General features: G+C 34.9%; 1 protein-coding gene and 1 pseudogene across 2 annotated transcripts; one reads left to right on the top strand and one right to left on the bottom strand.

Moving 5' to 3' along the window:
- Window positions 1–8,746: 8,746 nt before the first annotated feature.
- On the bottom strand, window positions 8,747–13,378 carry LOC130954931 (uncharacterized calcium-binding protein At1g02270). 2 transcript variants are annotated; one of them, XM_057881700.1, is made up of 11 exons: window positions 12,893–13,378; window positions 12,502–12,685; window positions 12,317–12,421; window positions 12,124–12,229; window positions 11,539–11,759; window positions 11,366–11,442; window positions 11,178–11,286; window positions 10,962–11,087; window positions 10,306–10,413; window positions 10,091–10,198; window positions 8,747–9,628 (listed from the first exon to the last, which is right to left on the bottom strand). In XM_057881700.1, exons 2-11 carry the CDS (start codon window positions 12,655–12,657, stop codon window positions 9,401–9,403), a joined length of 1,344 nt encoding a protein of 447 aa, XP_057737683.1. In that variant the 5' UTR covers window positions 12,658–12,685; window positions 12,893–13,378; the 3' UTR covers window positions 8,747–9,400. The 2 variants fall into 2 exon arrangements, with proteins under 2 accessions (XP_057737683.1, XP_057737684.1); XM_057881701.1 differs by having other exon boundaries at window positions 8,747–9,625; window positions 12,502–13,377.
- Window positions 13,379–16,750: 3,372 nt separating this feature from the next.
- On the top strand, window positions 16,751–16,960 carry LOC130959334 (small nucleolar RNA U3; annotated as a pseudogene).
- Window positions 16,961–20,728: the final 3,768 nt, after the last annotated feature.

Here is a 20,728-nt window from a genome sequence, read left to right as displayed (position 1 = left end):
GTTTTGATAAGAGGCATGAAAGATAAATGGCAAGAAAGTAAACTAATGGCTAAAAAGGTCTTGGCAAGGGTTGGTGGTCAAGGATCTCTATCCTAATTACTAACCACAATATGAGAATTGGCAAGGATTAATCCCATTAAATCATCCTCTAACTAGTAGTAAAGGAAAGTCAAATGAGCTATATCAATCCTAGTCCATAAGTCCTAACTCTCCACCAATTCAATTAGTGAGAACTAGAGTCAATGGCTCCCAATCATCAATCACTTGGACATTAGTAACTCAAGAGTTCCTAAGTTACCTTTCCAAGCCAAGAGTATAAAATTCTACTCTAAAATCCAACCAAGCATTTCATCAAACACTTGGAAGGCATAAAGAAAAACATAGTAAATTGACAACAAGATTAATTCTAACAACAATCAAATGTAAAGAATTAACAACAACAATTAAAGGAAGAAAGATCTACATGAATTACCTCTTATTGAATTGAAAGAGAAAGGAAGGAACAAAAGTAGATCTACAACAAAATGTAAGAACAACATAAAGGAAATTACAACAAAAGAATAGAGGAAGATGAATGTAACAACTAGAAATTAAGAGGATAGAAGTAGAAGAAGATGAATCTAAATCTAGATCTAAGAAAAACCTAATCCTAATCCTAATTCTAGAGAGAAGAGAGAGCTTCTCTCTCTAGAAACTAACTCTAAACTAATCCTAATGTGTGTATGAACTAATGAGTTGGAATCCCCTTTTCTCTTCAATCCTTGGCTTTAAATAGCATCTTTGGCGCCAAAGTTGGTTGGGATTGGGCCCCACAACCCTTCAGAATTCGTTGGCCATGTTTTCATTAAAAAATCATAAACCAACACCGACGCGTACGCGCACATCACGCGTACGCGTCCATGGGGTAATTCGCAGGTGCGCTCAAGCGCCAGGTGCGCGCGCGCGTCCATGGGCGATTTCAACTTCTTTGACTTTTCATGATTTCTCCACTTTGCATGCTTTCCTTTCCACTCCTTTGATCCATTCCTAGCCTTTTCAATCTGAAATCACTAGCAAACATATCAAGGCATCTAGTGGAATCAAAGGGAGATTGAAATTATCAAATTAAAGGCCTAAAAAGCATGTTTTCACATCTAAGCACAAATAAGGAGACAATCACAAAACCATGCTATTTCATTGAATAAATGTGGGTAAAAGGTATTAAAATCTCTTAGAATCAATGCAAGACAAACCGTCAAAACGGGGTTTGTCAGTTGGCGTTCAACTTGCCCATGATGCAAGGAGATGCATGCCCCTACACTAGAAGGGTCAACTTTAATCAAAGGTTGGACCATGTCCTTATGGACATATGTGTGGAAGGAGCTCAATGGAAAAGAGATTCCAAAGGCAAGCCGGTTCAACTAAGAAGACTGGACCTCAAGACTGTGGCTAGAGGATGGTTGGAGTTCATCCAATGCTCCCTCATCCCCATTAGCAACCGATCTGAAGTTACTGTGGATCGGGCCATCATGATTCATAGCATCATGAATGGAGAGGAAGTAGAAGTTCATGAAGTCATCTCCCATGAATTCTACAAAATAGCCGATAAGCCCTCTACTTTGGCAAGGCTAGCTTTTTCTCATCTTATTTGCCATCTATGTTACTCAGCTAGAGTTATCATAGAAGGAGACATCCTCATTGAGGAGGACAAGCCCATCACTAAGAAAAGGATGGAGCAAACAAGAGAGCCCACTCATGGAACCCAAGAGACGCATGAGGAAGCTCATCACCAAGAAATCCCGGAGATGCCTCAAGGGATGCACTTTCCTCCCAACAACTATTAGGAACAACTCAACACTTCCTTAGAAGATTTGAGTTACAATGTGGATCAATTAAGGGTGGAACATCAAGAGCACTCCATCATTCTCCATGAAATTAGAGAAGATCAAAGAGCAATGAGGGAGGAGCAACAAAGGCAAGGAAGGGACATAGAAGAGCTTAAGGACATCATTGGTCCTTCAAGAAGAAGACGCCACTAAGGTGGATTCATTCCTTGTTCTTATTTTTTCTATTTTTCATTTTTATCTATGTTTTGTGTCTCTACTTCATGATCATTAGTATGTAGTAACTATGTCTTAAAGCTATGAATAAATTCCATAAATCCTTCACCTCTCTTAAATGAAAAATGTTTTTAATTCAAAAGAACAAGAAGTACATAAATTTCGAAAATTGTGATGAAAAAGAGAAATGTTATTGATGATCTGAAAAATCATAAAATTGATTCTTGAAGCAAGAAAAAGCAGTGAATAGCAAAAGCTTGCGAAAAAAAAGCAAGCAAAAAAAGCCAATAGCCCTTAAAACCAAAAGGCAAGGGTAAAAAGGATCCAAGGCTTTGAGCATCAATGGATAGGAGGGCCCAAGGAAATAAAATCCAGGCCTAAGCGGCTAAATCAAGCTGTCCCTAACCATGTACTTGTGGCATGCAGGTCCAAGTGAAAAGCTTGAGACTGAGTGGTTAAAGTCGTGATCCAAAGCAAAAAGAGTGTGCTTAAGAGCTCTGGACACCTCTAACTGGGGACTCTAGCAAAGCTGAGTCACAATCTGAAAAGGTTCACCCATTCATGTGTCTGTGGCATTTATGTATCCGGTGGTAATACTGGAAAATAAAATGCTTAGGGCCACGGCCAAGACTCATAAAAGAAGCTGTGTTCAAGAATCAACAAACTTAACTAGGAGAATCAATAACACTATCTGAAATTCTAAGTTCCTATGGAAGCCAATCATTCTAAACTTCAAAGGAAAAAGTGAGATGCCAAAACTGTTCAGAAGCAAAAAGCTACAAGTCCCGCTCATCTAATTAGAATTAATATTTATTGATATTTTGGGATTTATAGTATATTCTCTTCCTTTTATCCTAATTGATCTTCAGTTGCTTGGGGACAAGCAACAATTTAAGTTTGGTGTTGTGATGAGCGGATAATTTATACGCTTTTTGGCATTGTTTTTAGGTAGTTTTTAGTATGATCTAGTTACTTTTCTGTGATTTCAGGTATTTTCTGGCTGAAATTGAAAGACCTGAGCAAAACTCTGATAGGAGGCTGACAAAGGACTGCTGATGCTGTTGGAATCTGACCTTCTATACTCAAAATGGATTTTTTCTGGAGCTACAGAACTCTAAATGTCGCGCTCTCAATGGAGTTAGAAAGTAGACATCCAGAGCTTTCCAGCAATATATAATAGTCTATACTTTATTCGTAATTAGAAGACGTAAACTGGCGCTCAACACCAGTTCCATGTTGTATTCTGGAGTCAAACACCAGAAACACGTCACGAACCAGAGTTGAACGCCCAAAACACGTTACAACTTGGCGTTCAACTCCAAGAGAAGTCTCAGCTTGTGGATAGATCAAGCTCAGCCCAAGCACACACCAAGTGGGCCCCGGAAGTGAATTTATGCATCAATTACTTACTTTTGTAAACCCTAGTAGCTAGTTTAGTATAAATAGAACTTTTTACTAGTTTATTAGATGTCTTTGACTATCTAGTCTTTTGACCACATATCGGGTCCTTCTCCTTTATTTTCGAATTCACATCATACTTTGGGGGCTGGCCATTCGGCCATGCCTGGACCTTCATCACTTATGTATTTTCAACGGTGGAGTCTCTACACACCATAGATTAAGGGTGTGGAGCTCTGCTGTACCTCAAGTTTCAATGCAAGTACTACTATTTTTTATTCAATTCGACTTATTCTTATTCTAAGATATTCGTTGCACTTCAACATGATGAATGTGATGATCCGTGACACTCATCATCATTCTCACCTATGAACGCGTGACTGACAACCACTTCCGTTCTACCTTAGACCGGGCGCATATCTCTTGGATTCCTTAATCAGAATCTTCGTGGTATAAGCTAGAATTGATGGCGGCATTAATGGAAATCCGGAAAGTCTAACCTTGTCTGTGGTATTCCGAGTAGGATTCCGGGATTGAATGACTGTGACGAGCTTCAAACTCGCGATTGCTGGGCGTGATGACAAACGCAAAAGAATCAAGGGATTCTATTCCAACATGATCGAGAACCGACAGATGATTAGCCGTGCTGTGATAGAGCATTTGAACCATTTTCACTGAGAGGATGGGATGTAGCCATTGACAACGGTGATGCCCTACATACAGCTTGCCATAGAAAGGAGTGACAAAGATTGGATAAAAGCAGTAGGAAAGCAGAGATTCGAAAGGAACACAGCACCTCCATACACTTATCTGAAATTCCCATCATTGAATTACATGAGTAACTCTATCTTTATTTTCTGTTTAATTTATTATTATTATTTGAAAATCCAATAATCTCTTAATATAGTTGAATCCGCCTGACTGGGATTTACAAGATGACCATAGCTTGCTTCATACCAACAATCTCTGTGGGATCGACCCTTACTCACGTAAGGTATTACTTGGACGACCCAGTACACTTGCTGGTTAGTTGTGCGGAGTTGTGACAAAGTGTGATTTATGTTTGAGAGCACCAAGTCTTTGGAGCCATTGTTGATGATCACAATTTCGTCCACCTGTCTACAAAACCTTGGAGTTGCTGTTTTGTTAAAGTAGGTTGGGTTTTGAAACCTTGTGTCATTAGAAGATGAAGCAATATTTCCAAAACAAGGTTTTTCAACAGATTTGAAAGTCTTTTGAAACCCCAAGCTAGCTTTATCAAAAAGTGGTTTTTGACTAGCCAAAATTTGATTTAAATTTTCAGAACTTTGAGTGAACTTGGCTAGGTCATTTTCAAGGTTTTTGATCTTTTTCAGCTACTCTTCATTCTCTTTAAAACAGTTTACATATGCAACAATAGAATGGTTACTTTCACAGCTTTTAAGTTGAGCTTTTAACTGCTTATTTTCTTCAACAAGTTTAGTAGCAGTTTCGGCTTCCCTTAGCTTCTCTTTGAGAAATTCATTTTCAGCTTTAAGGATGGTGATTTGTTGTTCAAGATCTTGGTTATCAAGCAAAAAATATCTTATTTTTTCAAAAAGGTGGTCTATCATAAGATGAAGATCTTCAGTGTTTGGATTATGAAAGACTACATGTTCAATGTTATCTGCCATGAGACATGGTTGTGACTTGGTCTCGGATTCTTCATCACTGTCTGAGTCATTTTCCAAGTCCTCCCATGATGCCATCAGCCCCTTTTTCTTTTTTCCTTTTGGTTTCTTTTCTTTCTTCAACTTAGGACAATCTGACTTGAAGTGTCCGGTTTCTTTATAGTTGTAGCATGTAACCTTGCTGAGATCCTTTCTTTATTTTCTAAAGATGCTTTCTTTGCCTCTCTCCTTGGATTTCATCATTTTCCTGAATTTTTGGCAAATAACACAAACTCATTTTCAGAAGAATTATCACTGGATTCATCATCCAGGGGGTTAGTCACAGATGAAAAAGCAATTCCTTTCTTTTTTGAATCTTTTTTCAAATAAGTATTTTCAAAAGCAAGTAAGTTTCCTCTCAAATCATCATATGTCATGGAATCTAGACCGCTGCTCTCGAAAATGATTAATGCTTTTGTTTCCCACTCTTTAGTGAGACATCTCAACACTCTTCTCACAAGCACAGAATCAGAATGCGTTATTCCCATAGCATCCAAGCCAACAATGATGATGTTGAAACGTTCGAACAGTTCATCAATAGATTCTTCTTCCTTCATTGCAAACATTTCATACTCTCTGTTCAACATATCTATCCGAGTCTTCTTCACAATGGTGGTTCCATCATGAGTGATTTGAAGTTTGTCCCAGATTTCCTTTGCCGTTTTGCATCGTGATACCCGTCGGTATTCCTCGAAGCTGATAGCACAGTTGAGCATATTGATAGCCTTGGCATTGAGCTCCATCCTTCTTTCTGTCCTCTTCGGTCCAGGTTGCTTCAGGTTTGAGAGAGATTACTCCTTCTGCGCTTGTGATGGTTGGGAATTAGGGACCCTCCAGGATGATCTTCCATAGTCTGTAATCCACTGCTTGCACAAAGATCTTCATTCTCTCCTTCCAATAGGTATAGTTTTTTCCATTGAAAAAAGGAGGTCTGTTGCCTGACTGTCCTTCTGTAAGGTTGTAGGACAACAGATTTGAGTCACTGCTTTCTGCCATCTGGATCTTTTTTCCAAGCTGCAAAGCTTGATCTCTTTGAGACCAAGCTCTGATACCAATTGATGGTTTCAGTGGCTAAGAGAAGGGGAGGTTGAATCTTAGCCCCTTTTTCACTTCAGAACACTTGCTTGTCCTTGAAACAACTTCGGGAGATGTTTGTCTCGTCCCTAGCCACGAGACTTTTCTTTTTGTCTCGTCACTTGACACGAGATAATTTTTGGTTTTATCTCCTGTGCAGCAGAAACAGAAAATAGAGTAGAAGAGAAGGAAAATAACACCCAGATATATCTTGGTTCAACTGCTAAGTGCAGTGCAGCCTACATCCAGTTTCCATCACAACAATGATGGAATTTCACTATAATCATTTTTTATTACATACACCAATTCTCCCTAGGAACTACCTTTCCTATCTGGGACAAGTCCAGAATTCTAAACCCAATTTTGAACTTGACTTGGTCACTGCCAAGCTTTCAACTGTAAAGTGCTAACCCAACTTACAAGGGGATTCCCACAGAATCATGAAACACAACAAAGATGTATAAAGAAACTCTAAAGACATCTATGGCTTTTTCTTTTAATTTTGCACTCTCTGCCTTTTTCCGCTCTATGGCTTTTTCATACAAACCTCACTGTTTATCTTTTTCCATGAGACTCAAGACATGACAAAATTAAACAGAAAAATACAAAATAGAATACATTGAAGAAGAAGAAAATCTGTTAGCTTAGGCAGCTCTGAGAATTCTATGCCTTGCACTCTCACTCTTCTTCCTTGCTTCAAATCCTGACTGTTCACCCTTATATAGAGAAGGGGAAGCCTTCAAGGTTGAAACCAAACAAACCAAGCTAAACTTCTTCTTCTTCAAAATAGAACCGGTTCGGCTAGAGAGAGAGAAGAGATAACCCATGCAAAACCCAACATGCAATTACCTCTAGTCCTTCCTTAATTGGTCACCAATCTTCATCAATCCGAGCCTTTCATCTTGCCTTGCACTCCAAGATGAACTCCTAGCCCTTGATGCTTCATGATGATGATAGCTTCATCTGCTCCTTTCTCTGCCTCTTCCATCACGTAGCCACTGTAGCTACCTCCTGTGGTGGTTCAGCAAGATCAGAGACAAGCCATCCCTCCAAAGATCTTCTTCTTGCTGGCCGAAATCTTCTTCAACCAATTTTGGTATGGAGAAGCCAAGATCTCATCACAAAATCTTACCATAAGTGAATGAGAATCTTAGCCACAACATACTTTTTGTTTGCTTTTTCTTGCCATCATTGTGATGGTCTTTTGGCGTGCTTTTTCCTCTCTTCGGTGTCTAGTCATGGCTTCCATGGTTTGCTGGGTAATGACCGAATAGAGAAGAAAGAGAAATTATGAACAATAATTAATGAAGCAAAGAAAGAGAATAAATGTGAATTGATTTTCCACTCCCTTTGCTGAACAACGTGTAGCTTAATGATGTCCATCAAATCAAAGACCAACTCTCTCTCATATTTTCAATGCATGTATTAACTTCACTTTAATGAAATTTGAATTCCACTAGAAATGGATTCCGTTGGAAGTTAGAAGCAATACATTTGCTTTCTCTCAAGCTTGGTTTCGGACCAAGCATTGGATTATATAGCAACAATTTTTAATTTGGGCTTGTAGCAGTAATAGTTTAATTTGGCTCAAGTAATGTAACCATCAATTTAGCCATGTGGATCAAAGGATTTTTGTATCATTGCTGAATGTTAACTTTAATTTGGGCTTGTACCAAAGTTCTTTTTATTTTCGGCCCAATTAAAAACCTGGGATTTGGATCCTCTAAAGTTTGAATTTCACTTTAGAGAGTAAAGTGTGATCTCTCACCATTTATTTTATAGGTGGGACCAAGAATAAAAATGAAAGAGAAACTATTCAAGGATAGAAGATCACACTTTACTCTCTAAAGTGAAATTCAAACTTTAGAGGATCCAAATCCAAAACCTGCATCACAAAATTATTAATTTAACAAGTAAGAATTAGAATCAATTTAATAATTTTGCAATTAATTATATTAATAATGTTTAGTCATCACAAATATTAATTTAGATTTTTTCAAACTCATCAAATATGATATATCCAACTTTTTATGTCACCCAAAAAAAAACTGCATTTTTTATGAAAAAAAAAAAGCAGAACTTTTGAAACAACTTTTCTGTTATGTCATGACCATTGACCAAATTTGTAGTGACCTTGTAAACAAAGGAATCTTAATTAGAATCAATGCACATGCCTCGCATAACTTGTGCAAATGACATTTTCCGAAATCTCATGGAAGAAGGTTATTGAATTGTTTCTGTTTCCGATTGGTATTTTTCTTAGAAAACTATATATAATGTCATAGCTTAAAGGTGTGTTTGTGAAGTATGAGAGGCAGAGTCCCCTTATTTTGGAGCTTCGTAAAATGCAAATGAGAGATTTCTGATTCCACCAAAATCCTCAAAAATCTTTCTTGGTTCATTATTGATTTCCTCTATAACTAAAGATTCCATAAAGCAATTAGTTTCACCAGTTACATCTTCAAACCCTCAGATAAGAGTAAGGTTACAGCTTACAGTTTCGCTCCTTTTCCATTCCTTTTTAATACTGTGATATCTTTCCTTTCCTTTTCTTCAACTTTGAAATAAACTCTACAATGAATTACTAGAGTAATTTACAAATATAGAGAGAAACTCTAAAGTTTATCATTTTTTGTACAATTTGAACATTTCAAAACTCTACAGAGAGAGTGAAATATGTCACTGTATACAATTGTGTCTGAACCCTCCTCTGTTTCAATAGCTAGACGGTGCATCTCACCAAAGCTACAAAAAGGCTGATGCCTAACTCCTATACAGTATACACAACTATATACATCAATTGATTTTCTTTTCTTTTCTTTTTCTTTTTTTTCCCTTTTCTATCATTTCTACCCTGTTGTCCATTCTTTGAACAATGAAGAATAAATGAATAAAACAACATGGGGAGGATGAATGTCGCTTACTGCAAATATCAAAATCAGCAATTCAACGGATATGTATGAGCATACTAGAGTGATGTAACTTCAAATTTGTCCACTTTGAGTTTTTGCTTGTGCTGTCTATGCGTTGCAAGAGTGTGAGAGACCGAGAGATCACAGGGCTGTTTAAAGTCTTCCCATAATGGGAACTCCAGTAACCTTTCTGATCCATTTTACTCCTTTCACCCATTCAATTACCTTGTTATCTATGTACACAAGTCTTAATTCTAAAACCTAAGCTACACAATGCCTCCAAGTTTTATTAGCAAATCAACTGGGAGCATAGCATTTTTATTGGTGAGAACTCTACGGTGAGTCGTGCGTGATCAGAGAGAGAATAATCTTCAGGCCATCTACCTTTCTCCACCTCCGGAGGGGACAGAACTGCGTTCTTAACACTGAAACCAATTGATTGCTCCTGAGCATCATTTGTGTTGTTGACCTGCTCCTCATCTTTCTCGTCTAAATTTGTTGAACTCCAGATATTCTGCTGCAACCCAATAATATCAAGGCCATAATTTACTCAGAAAACAAGGAAAAGCATGAAAAACTCTACAACAACGATCCACTAGGAAGGGCTGGCAAATGGATCAAGCAAAGCTGTTTTGCTGAATAAAAGCCTTAGCTTCACTAAATGACTCCCCCCAACCCCACTCCCCTTTTTTTCCCTTTCTTTTTTACAAATTACGGTTGTACTAGTTAAATTGATTGCATAATCACACCCCTCAAATGACGAATGCAAGCTATAATTTCTATGAATTCCACATACAGAACTCCTTAGTTCACATGGTTGTGCATAATGGCATAGAAGCTATAATGCCTTGAAGGAAAAACTCAGATGTTAGAGTTATAGCCAATGGCTGCATAATTAAGTACGAGTTTAGGGAGAATTATTCAAGATTATGGAGTCTTATAAGACATCTATCTAGTAGCACTTCAAATGAACAATTACCAGAAATTGTTTGTAATCAAGAACCCCATTTCCATCTACATCTGCTTGGACCCATAATTCCTTTATCTCTTCTTCACTTAGCCCATGGCAATGGCCAATCAAATTAAGCTGCACAGAATTAAAAAAGGAAAGTCTATAACATCAGGATTCTCTGACAACCACATCATTATCTGAAGTTTGAAAGCGCTTATCTGACAGTTAACATAGCACCTCACCTCTCGAAGTGCTTCACGGAAAGCAGAGAAGGTAATACAATCTTCATTTTCACCCTTTAGTAAGGCAAATGCATCATTCTCAGTCAGTGAAGCTCTACGCAGCAGATACTGAAAGTGGAGAACTTGTCAATGATGATTCTATTCCACCACAAAATAAAATGGTACTAACTTTGGCTTCATAAAAGAATCTTTTCTATATTTGTAATAATGGAAGGTTAGTCACAAGCTCTATGCATATAACTGGACTTAAATAAAAGCAAGAAGATACCGTTCCCTAATGACTATATTAATGTTAACATGACACACAATAGCATAAATTTTGTTGTTCTTAGTGTACCAACTTAAACACTAAAATCCCATCTTGTTTGTTTCCATTTCCCTTTCCCATAGTTTGTAAAACTCTTACAAGTAAACAGCAAGAAAAGAAAATACTGGTTCCACAACACAAATACAAAAAAACCAGATCTTTGCTCAATGTTGAAAATTTTTTCTTTATACAATGTCTGATACAACTTTTGTAAGCAGGAATATAATGTTAAATCTAGAAAGAACCCGTGCTGTGGTCTACAGCCGTAAATGTAATAAATTCCTTGAAAAAAGAGGGTAAAAAAAAATCTAATAATAACTAGTTGTTGGTCAATGTATTTTAGGATTACCTTGAACATGCCAAACACTGCTTCAGTCCAACTTGCTTTTAGTAGTTTTCGATATTTGTCAGGATTTAGAAGCCAAATAAAATCAACAGCACATATATTTCCACGATGATTTCGGTGGCTAACCCACTGCATCAACACAATGGCAAGTAAATAAATTTAAGTGATAGGCAAATTATCCAGCAAAAAAATGTCTGATAGCCATGCTACATGCTTTACCTTGTCCGCATCTGCATCAGTATAATGATGTGCCGTATCATAAGATGATACAAACCCTTGCGACCTAAGGAACTTGTAAACATGTCCACGTTTGCTTCCATTCCAATCACTGAGTAATAAGAAGTTGTAAATAAAATATGCTTAAAGGTCTTGAACTAAAAATAAATGGAACTCCATTCGGTGTTTACCCGCATAACATGATTGGCATGGGCTTGAGGTGGAAATCTCTCTGATAGGATTCTACATATTGAAGTATCTTATAGACCTGCAGAATTGAAATAGCTTAAGGAACCTCTCAGTAAGATACTAGGCCTAACAGTTGGTGAGTGCTTATATACCTCATATCTAAATGCTAAATTACCTGATTTAGTCTTACAAGGGACAGGGTTGAATCATGAGGAAATAGTAGGTGAGTGTTTACAATCAGAATTTCTTGCCTAACATCACTGTTTTTCCACTGTGAACATGGAAGAGCCAGCTCAACATGTAACAACTGAGCTACACGATCACCACAATCATTGAAGTGTAACTCCTTATAATTAAGAATATTAAATAATTCCTTTTGCACTGCTATCAGAAGACCTGCGGATCCCATAGGAAGGAAAACAATATTGAGAATTCAGACTTTTTACATAAACAGTCAGCAATAGTTAAAAGAAATCCAGAACAAAACTTATGGGGCAAAAAAGAAAAGCGACAACCTAGCCCGTGATGTTTAACAAACAGAGCATGTTTTCTAAACCTGTCATGTACTGTTCCAATTTACAGAATTCAATAAGAAAAATATAAAATCTTAGAACCAAGTTAAAAGAGCAAATCTTTGCAAATTGGATTAGTATTTCAAGGTGTTCCTTGGGGAAAAAGGTAACTATCCACTTAAATTCTGGAATTGATATAAGATTACGCTACAACTATTGTAACGATAAATATACAGAATGTGGCATACCATCACCACGGTTGTTGGTCCTCCCAAGCTTGAAACTAACATAACCAGCATCTCCAAGTCTATTCTCATACAAGTTAACAAGCTCTTCGTTTCCAACCCAAAACTCCTGTAGTAGAATCCAAACCCAATCAATTTCCATTGAAATTCAACACGGACCAGAAAAAGGAGGATGAAAATTATGGTAATGACGAACCTGAAGACAGATAATGGAAGACTTTTCAGACAAGAGCCAATCCAATATGCTGTGGTTCCTGGCCAACCAATACGTTCTGTAATCACTTTCGCGGCAACTCGGGTCCTGTTTTGAATGAAAAACCTCCATTAATCATTATTTTTTAATTATTATTATTTCTGAAAAGTGACGAAGATGGTGGTTACCTCATGATTGATGCGTTTGTAGATGGGGGCAAGTATGTTGAAAGTGGTGCAGGTAATTAAAGGTTGTTGCTGGTTTTCTTTTCTAGAAATTGCGAAACCCCCAATCCTTGTAATCCTCCCCATACTCTTTGCCAATGCCCACTTGTCCGTTTTCATTCTACGTTCAAACCCACCAATGCTGCCCCTACAATATATATATTATCACGCCGCAATAACAATCACAATTATTGCTTCGATATTATTCTTTTATTTTTATTTATTAATTATTAGGATCGTTATATATGCCTGTGATATCAGATCCCCTCGTTCACATGCGACGTATAGAATACTAGAGCCCACACACGCCGAAGGAGAAAAGAGAATCACTTATAGAAAGAACCGTCCCTTTTACCTTTCTCACGCCACAATCAATGATGCCTCTTCTATCTTTTCTTTTCTTTTTTTTTTTTTTAATATGTGAATGGAGAAAAGGTATGTAACATTTTAAATTGATATAACCGCGGGTGAAAACTGGGCTAATTAATTTGGCTTTGCCATATATAATTGTTATTGTGATTGTGATTGGAGAAAGGAGGAGGAGGAACAGGAGACCGGGAATAGCCGGTAAAGAAGGTAAAGGTGGGTGTGGGAATGCGGGAAGAAGTTACCGGAAAGAAGGAGCAGCGGAACTAGGAGCGGCAGCGTCGCCCCCAAAGGGTGATTTTGATTGTGATTTCGATTTTGGAGAGCCCAAATACACGGTAGAGAAAAGATAGAGAGGGGGATGAGAGAGAAGAGAGAGAATGGTAGCTATTAGATTAGCGAACGCTGTGTTTGTGTGTTCCCTGTCCCGGTGGGATTATGACGAATTGACGATGTTGCTCTGGCACAAATACGAATCGTTTCGGTTTTATTTTGTGTTTTACCCTTTTGCCCTTCGTTCATTCCCTCTTTTTTCTCTCTGCTACGCCCACTTTAACTACCTCAACGGAACACCCGCCCTGGGGTTTATATCTGCGCGCGGATTCCCAATATTTCGCGCTAACAAATTTGACCATTTAGTCCTTTTTCGTACGTCGTCTTATACTCTTATATACTCTATCTTCTTCCGGGGGCCCTTTTTTCTGATTCGGTAAGTTGTGGAAATTGAGTAAACTATTAAAATATTCTAAAAATTCATATTATCTACAAAAATAATCTAAATAAATATGAATGATAAATACGTTTCTAAATCATTTAAAACATGATAAAAAATAATAAAATAATATTAATTTTTTTATATTTGACCAATGACTTGTGTATTTAATTTGAATTTTTATAAATATTTAAATAACTATTTTAAAATAAATTCTATTTAATTTTTTTTAAAATAATAAATAAATTATTTTTTATGATATGATACATTTTAATTAGATCTTTATTTTTAATTTGAGTTAATTTAATTTAATCAGAATGAATATCTTAACTAAAGTAGATTCACATTTTTTCTTCTGAATTTCTGAATTTTTATGGCGAAGGAAAAGCATGTGGCTCCACTTGAAATCTCTTACCATGAAGAAAAAGAAAATTAAACCATTTTTAAAAGCTTCTAGCCGATTATTTTAATAATGGATGTAGCAGTGTGGTCATATTAGCACTAGCAGACATTTTTGTTGGTTTTTTTTTCGTACAATTTGGCACGTAAATTCATTCAAACATTCAAAGAATCTGATGTTGATCTTAACTCCTATGTAGGGACTGATTTACTCTTAAAATAGTGGGAGCAAGTGTCCCCAGTCAAAATTTGAACATTTTTTAATAGTTCTTGATAATATAAGTTAGTTGCTCCAGCATAAAACTAATTTTATTCCATAACAAATTAATATAGATTATTAGTAATTTTTGTAGATATTTTTATGTTTGAAATAAGATTGAATAGTAATTTTAACTTTTTGATTGGTTGAAAAAATAAAAAATTTATCTCTAAAATCATACATTAGGTGTTGATATTAGATTTATTAAAACATTCTAAAATTTTAAAATCTTAAACATAAAATTATCTTTAGTAATTTGTCAGTTAAATAATTTAAAAAATAATCATATTTTACAAATTATATATTATAATACAATTATAAAAATTATTATCATAATATATATATTTATCTTTACTATCAAAATTTTTTAGATCCGTCATTGTTTCTATGCATATAATATGACAATCTATGCATATGGTTGTGGTTGTTGGCCGTGAGGGGCAGAAAGAATAGTGCTTAGTTCAATCTCAATTACACTTATTTTTTCTTGGCTTTTTTATATAAATAAGCAGGGGAGAAACATTAATTTCAGGAAGCCGCATGGCTGGAATTATTCATTGAAATACGCATGGCAACTCATTGCCACCGGCCACAAAATGGGTTTTCAAACCAATTCGCAGCAAGTGACCACGAAATGGGGGGGGAGCAGCAGCAGCTTTTCCAATTCGTGGCTGCCACATAGGAGGTGAACCACATCAACAACGGCGCCCACGAAATGGGCCATGTCAAGGCCAGCGCCCACGGAATGGGCCATGTCAAGGCCAGCGCCCACGAAATGGCCATTTAGCTGGCGGCGACAACGAAGTGGGTGGATTCGTGCCTGGCGCCCACGAGTTGGGTGTTCTGAACGGCAGCAGCATGCATTGGCTGTGTCTAGTGGCAGGGGACACTTGGAAATGGAGCCGAGAGTTGTATAAAAGGGGGGTTGGGAGAGCTTTCATGCACGGTTAAATTCCAAGTGGGGTAGGAAAAAAAAATGGTTAGCATGGTAAATATAACCTAAGAGGAGGTGAGCTTCTGGTAGTGAGGTTTTCAATTTAAAAAATAACTTAATATGAGTGGGGGTGGGGTGAACGTGGAGGAAAACTTGAACCGGCTGGACGAACATCATATAGCGGCACACTTATTTCATAAGGTTTGTTTACACCATTAATCAATTTGCTAGTGTAACGGATTGTTAGTAATTTTTTTTTCGATATTAACCTTTTTTTAAAGAGTATTTCTAACTGTTGTGTTTCTTGGTTTCCTATGTTGTAGCCCACACGTGTTCTTACTCCTCATAGCATGCTCGTAGATGTATTCATGTTAGAGCCTGGGGATCCAACCATGGAAATTAGGCGGGAGAGGCTCGACCCTTATTTGAGACGCAGCGGATTTTATCATGCCTCTTTGATCAAGCGTTTCGAGTATGACAATCCACTTATCAGTGCCTTTGTGGAACGGTAGCATCCTGAGACGCACACGTTTCATCTCCCTTGGGGTGAGTGTACTATAACTTTGGAGGATGTAGCCATGCAGCTAGGGCTACCTATAGACGGACAGCCTGTTAGCGGTACGTTGAGGTCATGGAGTAAGTTTCATCAGAGAGATATTTGGGAATGGTGTCATGAACTTCTAGGTGAGGTTCCCCCGGCCACGTAGGGACAACGAAGTACAACATCAAGTTGAAGTGGCTGAGAACTCGTCTTCAGCAGATGCCGCTTGAGTTAGATGATAATGGTCTCATGCAGTATGCACGGTGTCACATACTTTACTTGTTGGGAGGCGTGCTTCTCCCGGACAAGGCCAACAACACAGTCCATGTACGATATCTGTCATTATTGGCTGACTTTGATGCCATTGGCACCTACAGTTGGGGTAGTGCCGTCCTCTGTTGGTTATATCGTTCTATGTGCCTAGCAACAGAATATAGTGTTGAGGTTATTATATGACTATTTAACGAATGAAATGTTTAGTCTTATATATATAATTTAATTTTAATGTACTGTGAATATAAAATAATTTTACATTTATATTTAATTATATAAGTAAAAATAACTTGTGTACATCAAAACTAAACTCTTTTATATGGTAAATTCTAGCCTACCCTTCTTATAATAACATGTAATTTACCCTCTGTGACATGTCATCTTTTAATTGGTTGCTATGTTAACTATGGTTAAATTATTGGTAATTAAATTATAGCCCAAAGTGGGTGATTATGTAATTAAATACCTCCAAATTTAATTTCAATGCCATCCAGAAATCCCATATCATCATCACCATCACTATCATTATCATCATCATCATTATTTTCATCTTCTTTTTCGTCTTCCCCTTCTACACTATCATCATAAAAAGCCATCATAATCGATTTCACGTTCTTAAATTTTAAGATTTTCTGAATTTCGCAAACGTAAACTTAGTCTCACCTGGGCTAGGTTCACAAAACAAAAGCAGTTTTTATAACTAAACACAAAGAACACAAAACACAGAACACGACCTTACTTGAACAGGATCTGTTCTATAGGCTCGTACATCTGTATCCTTGAGTTCTAAGAAGACAGGAACCAAAGTCTGGCGGATGAACTATGACCGTGAGGTCAGAGCGTGATTAATTGTTCCAAAGCGCATGCCATCTGAACGGCGGAGGATCGTTCGCGCTACAACCTTATGGTCGAGATGGTCTCACGGTGTTCTGACAGACTCAAATCTTTTTTTCCTGTCCATTTAATTAGTTATTTTCTCTAAATACTTATTTCCTGGTTCATCAAAATATGAAACACCCAATGAGTTGATTTTTTCTTTCAATTTCAGAGAGAAATGGAACCGGGGTAAATTGAATTTCTACACAATGATAAAAATATAACTTTATTTTTTAATGTTTATAGAAATTATATATTTATCCCTCTTATAAAAATATTTAATTACAAAATTACCTTACTTTAGTTAACATATTAACTGTTATTGAATTAAATTAACTCAAACTAAAACTAAGCATCCAATTAAAGCATGTCACGTCACGAGGAATAATTTACATGTTGAAATAGAGGGGATTGGGTAGAACTAATCCTTATATATATATATATATATATATATATATATATATATATATATATATATATATATAAAGCATAGAGTAGTGGTTCAATCTAAGTCATATTTTTATAGTTATCTTTGCCGAAAGTTAGAAAATATTGAAGATGGAACATAGAATCAATCAACGAATGAGTGTCTGCTGCTCTAGACGGCCAAAATTGAAGGCTATGGTTGCGAATCTGCTGTTGAAGATAGATATTTCAAACTAAAATCCACCTTAGACTGAAATTTCATGTCAAAGTCTTACCTTCTGATCTCTTTGGTTAGGTCTTACACTTGCTTCATCATATTATTCCTTATTCCTTTTTCCTAATCTAGAACAAATTAATGCCTTGGTGAATTGGCGTCCTAACGAAGGCTATCTATCTAGCATATTCTCAATTCACATTGACGTGGTTTATATTAACATATATATAATGAAAAGTATATATTCTCAGCACCTTAATTTTTATATTATTACTTTATTAGAATTTAAGATTTAGATTTTAAATTTAGAATTTAGTATTAAATATTTACAGTATTAACTAAGTATTGACTAAAAATAATAAATTTTGTTAAATATATAGTATTGTTCTATAAAAAAATATTTATTCTATTTTTAAATTTAAAGACTGGTTAAAGATTGAATAGTTATTGACTAAATAACATTTTTTGTAGACAGATTTAGGTCATAATCCATCCTGGATTTGGAGAGGTATAATTGAAGAATGAAAGGTGTTAGTAAAAGGGCTATTTTGGCAAGTCAAAAGAAGGTCCAATGTGAGAATTTGAGGAGAGAATTGGGTGAAGAAATTAAACATCCTCCAATTATTGATGAGCAAACACAGAATACTAATCCTAATCTAATCTGGGTTAGCCAACTAATCATAGAAGGTGTTTTGGAATGAATAACTAATCCATCATACTTTTAACCCATTATTATTCATTCAAAATATTCTACAAAGAAAGATAAGACGAGGGAAACAAAGTAATATAGAATTATAACGTACTTAAGAGGCAAACACATGTGAAAAGAAATTTGGAAAAAAAACTTGATGTGTGCCTGTGCCTTTGGACATCTCTCCTTTTCTCTCCCTGCTGTAACAAGCTTAGCTTGTTATTGTGGGCTATCTGGAATTATTCTAGCTTCACTAGCAACAAACATTTGGAATATGAATGTTCATTGAACCTAACGATTTTGGCCATACATGTATTGAATCGAATATAGTGATGTACACATATATGATATTTCAGCACTTTAAAACTGTCAAATAATTTTCTCAAGAATAACAAATATATAAATTTGATTTAATTACTCTGTTGATTCTTATAATGTTATCAAATTTGTAATTAGATATTTATTTATTTTTAATTAAATTTTTATATTATTCTTAATTTTTTAATTAGATTTTTTTCATGTCAAAAATATTAAAATTAACGGAATATTTATCTCAAAAAATATGTAATTAAAGATATAATTAAATTTTTAATTATGGATACTTTTCATTTGTAGAAAAATATTTAGTTAATTTTAATATTTTTTATTCTAAAAATGATATAATTATAAAATAAAAAACAGTGTAAATTAAATTTAATTAAAAAAAATTTTAAGATTTAATTATAAATTTAATAAATTATAAAAACTATTAAAATAATTAAATCTATAAATTTTACATTTTTTCTTTCACACATAAAATGTGTCTTGTGTTTGTATGGACAATTTTTTAATAGTTAGCACAAATTTTTTTTACTTAAAATGTCCTTTAATATTTGGTGAAATATATGGTAAAGATGTTGTTTTAAAGATGTGCTTACGTGGCAAAATCTAAACCACACATTCTAAAACCACACTTTTAACTTAAAACCGTAACTCTTCACAAAGAAAAGCGTCACCTAATGGAAAAAAATAAATTAGAAGATTTAAGAGAAGAAATAATTAAATTATCAAAACTAATAGATCAAAAATTAATTATTTTAACCAATGTTAATTGTAATGACACTGAATTCTTAAAATCAATACAAAATGATTTTTTTCAAAATCTTTATTTTACTATAAGTTTTATTGAATGACTTTAAAAACCTGAAAAAACTTATTTTTCACATGGAATTTCTAAAAAATGCTACCATGGAAATGATTCCCCACATCTTCATCATACTTTTAACCCACAATTAAATTCTATAGTAGACATGCTTGAAGAAATTTTAGTATCTATAAAATTTCAAAGAAATAAGGAAAAAGAGAATCCCAAAGAAGAAAAATTTCAAAATATAATCAACATAACAGACTTAAAAGTAAAACCACCATTGAAATTATGAATATTGAAGAAAAATTAGAAGAAGTTACAATGCTTTTTAAACAATTAAAAATGGCTCAAGAAAATAATATTATGGAACATGATTTTCAAATAGAAGAAGAATTAGTAAATGCTGAAAATATAGAAAATGAAGAACACATTCTAGATTATTCAAGTGACGAAAAACCAGCAATTCCAATACAAGTAAAAAATGAAGCTGGAACATCTAAGGATAATCAATCTCAATTTAAATGGGAAACAGCTTTTGATAATTATGCTTTTAAAAAAGGATTTATAAATAAAGATTCAAAATATACAAAAATACCATCAAAATACGTTCCTAAAATCCAGGAAATGGAAGGAGAAAGAATGCTCGATTTAGACTGCAAAAAGAACGAAAAAGAAATTTTCGAAAACTGGTTGAATTCCTTCTTATTAGAAGCCTTTACTAATCCAAACTTAGTGAATTGTCTGGAAGAATTTGGAATTACATAGGATTTCATACTAAAGGAACTATAAGAGATATATGACATCAATAAAAAATCAATAATAGAAGAATTAGAAACAAAAACAACAGCTTATGATAAATATATTATAATGATGATTCTATATAAAGAATTTTTGGAAAAAAATATTATAGATCATAGACAAAAAGTCTATAATAAAGAATATCAAGAAGCAAAAAAACCATTTAGCTAATATTCAGATATATGATTTATGTAATGTGGAGTCTTATATATGTGAATATAGAATACATTATTACAAATTAAAAGAAGAAGATAAAAATCATTATCTTAGTATGTATATAACAAAACTTCCATATCCTGCTAATGAATTTATAATGGAAAGATTTATAAGAGAAATAAATAGAGGAACAATTGAAAATAATTTTGGTGGAGCAACTTCTGCAATAAGAGAGGAAATAAAAGAACGTTGTATGCAAGAAGCAACTCAAAAAAGATTTGCAAATATAATTAGAATTTGCTGCCAGGATAATGAAGAGATACCTCAAAAATATGGTCTTAATAAAAATTTTCAAAGAAAAAGAAAATATCAATTTAGAAGAAGAAAATACTATCCAAACTGGAGAAAAAGAGATATTTT

Source organism: Arachis stenosperma, chromosome 10 (genome assembly GCF_014773155.1).
Source record: "Arachis stenosperma cultivar V10309 chromosome 10, arast.V10309.gnm1.PFL2, whole genome shotgun sequence".
Classification (NCBI taxonomy): Eukaryota; Viridiplantae; Streptophyta; class Magnoliopsida; order Fabales; family Fabaceae; genus Arachis; species Arachis stenosperma.
Note: the sequence above shows the minus strand (reverse complement) of the source record. Positions and strands in the feature narration are given on the sequence as shown.

Excerpts from the sequence above, each read along its gene's own strand:
- LOC130954931 (XM_057881700.1), bottom strand. The coding sequence starts at position 12,657 with ATGAAAACGGACAAGTGGGCATTGGCAAAGAGTATGGGGAGGATTACA. Across the intron at positions 12,230-12,316 it reads CTTCCATTATCTGTCTTCAG|GAGTTTTGGGTTGGAAACGA; the intron begins GTTCGTCATTAC and ends ATTCTACTACAG. Across the intron at positions 11,443-11,538 it reads CCCTTGTAAGACTAAATCAG|GTCTATAAGATACTTCAATA; the intron begins GTAATTTAGCAT and ends TCAATTCTGCAG.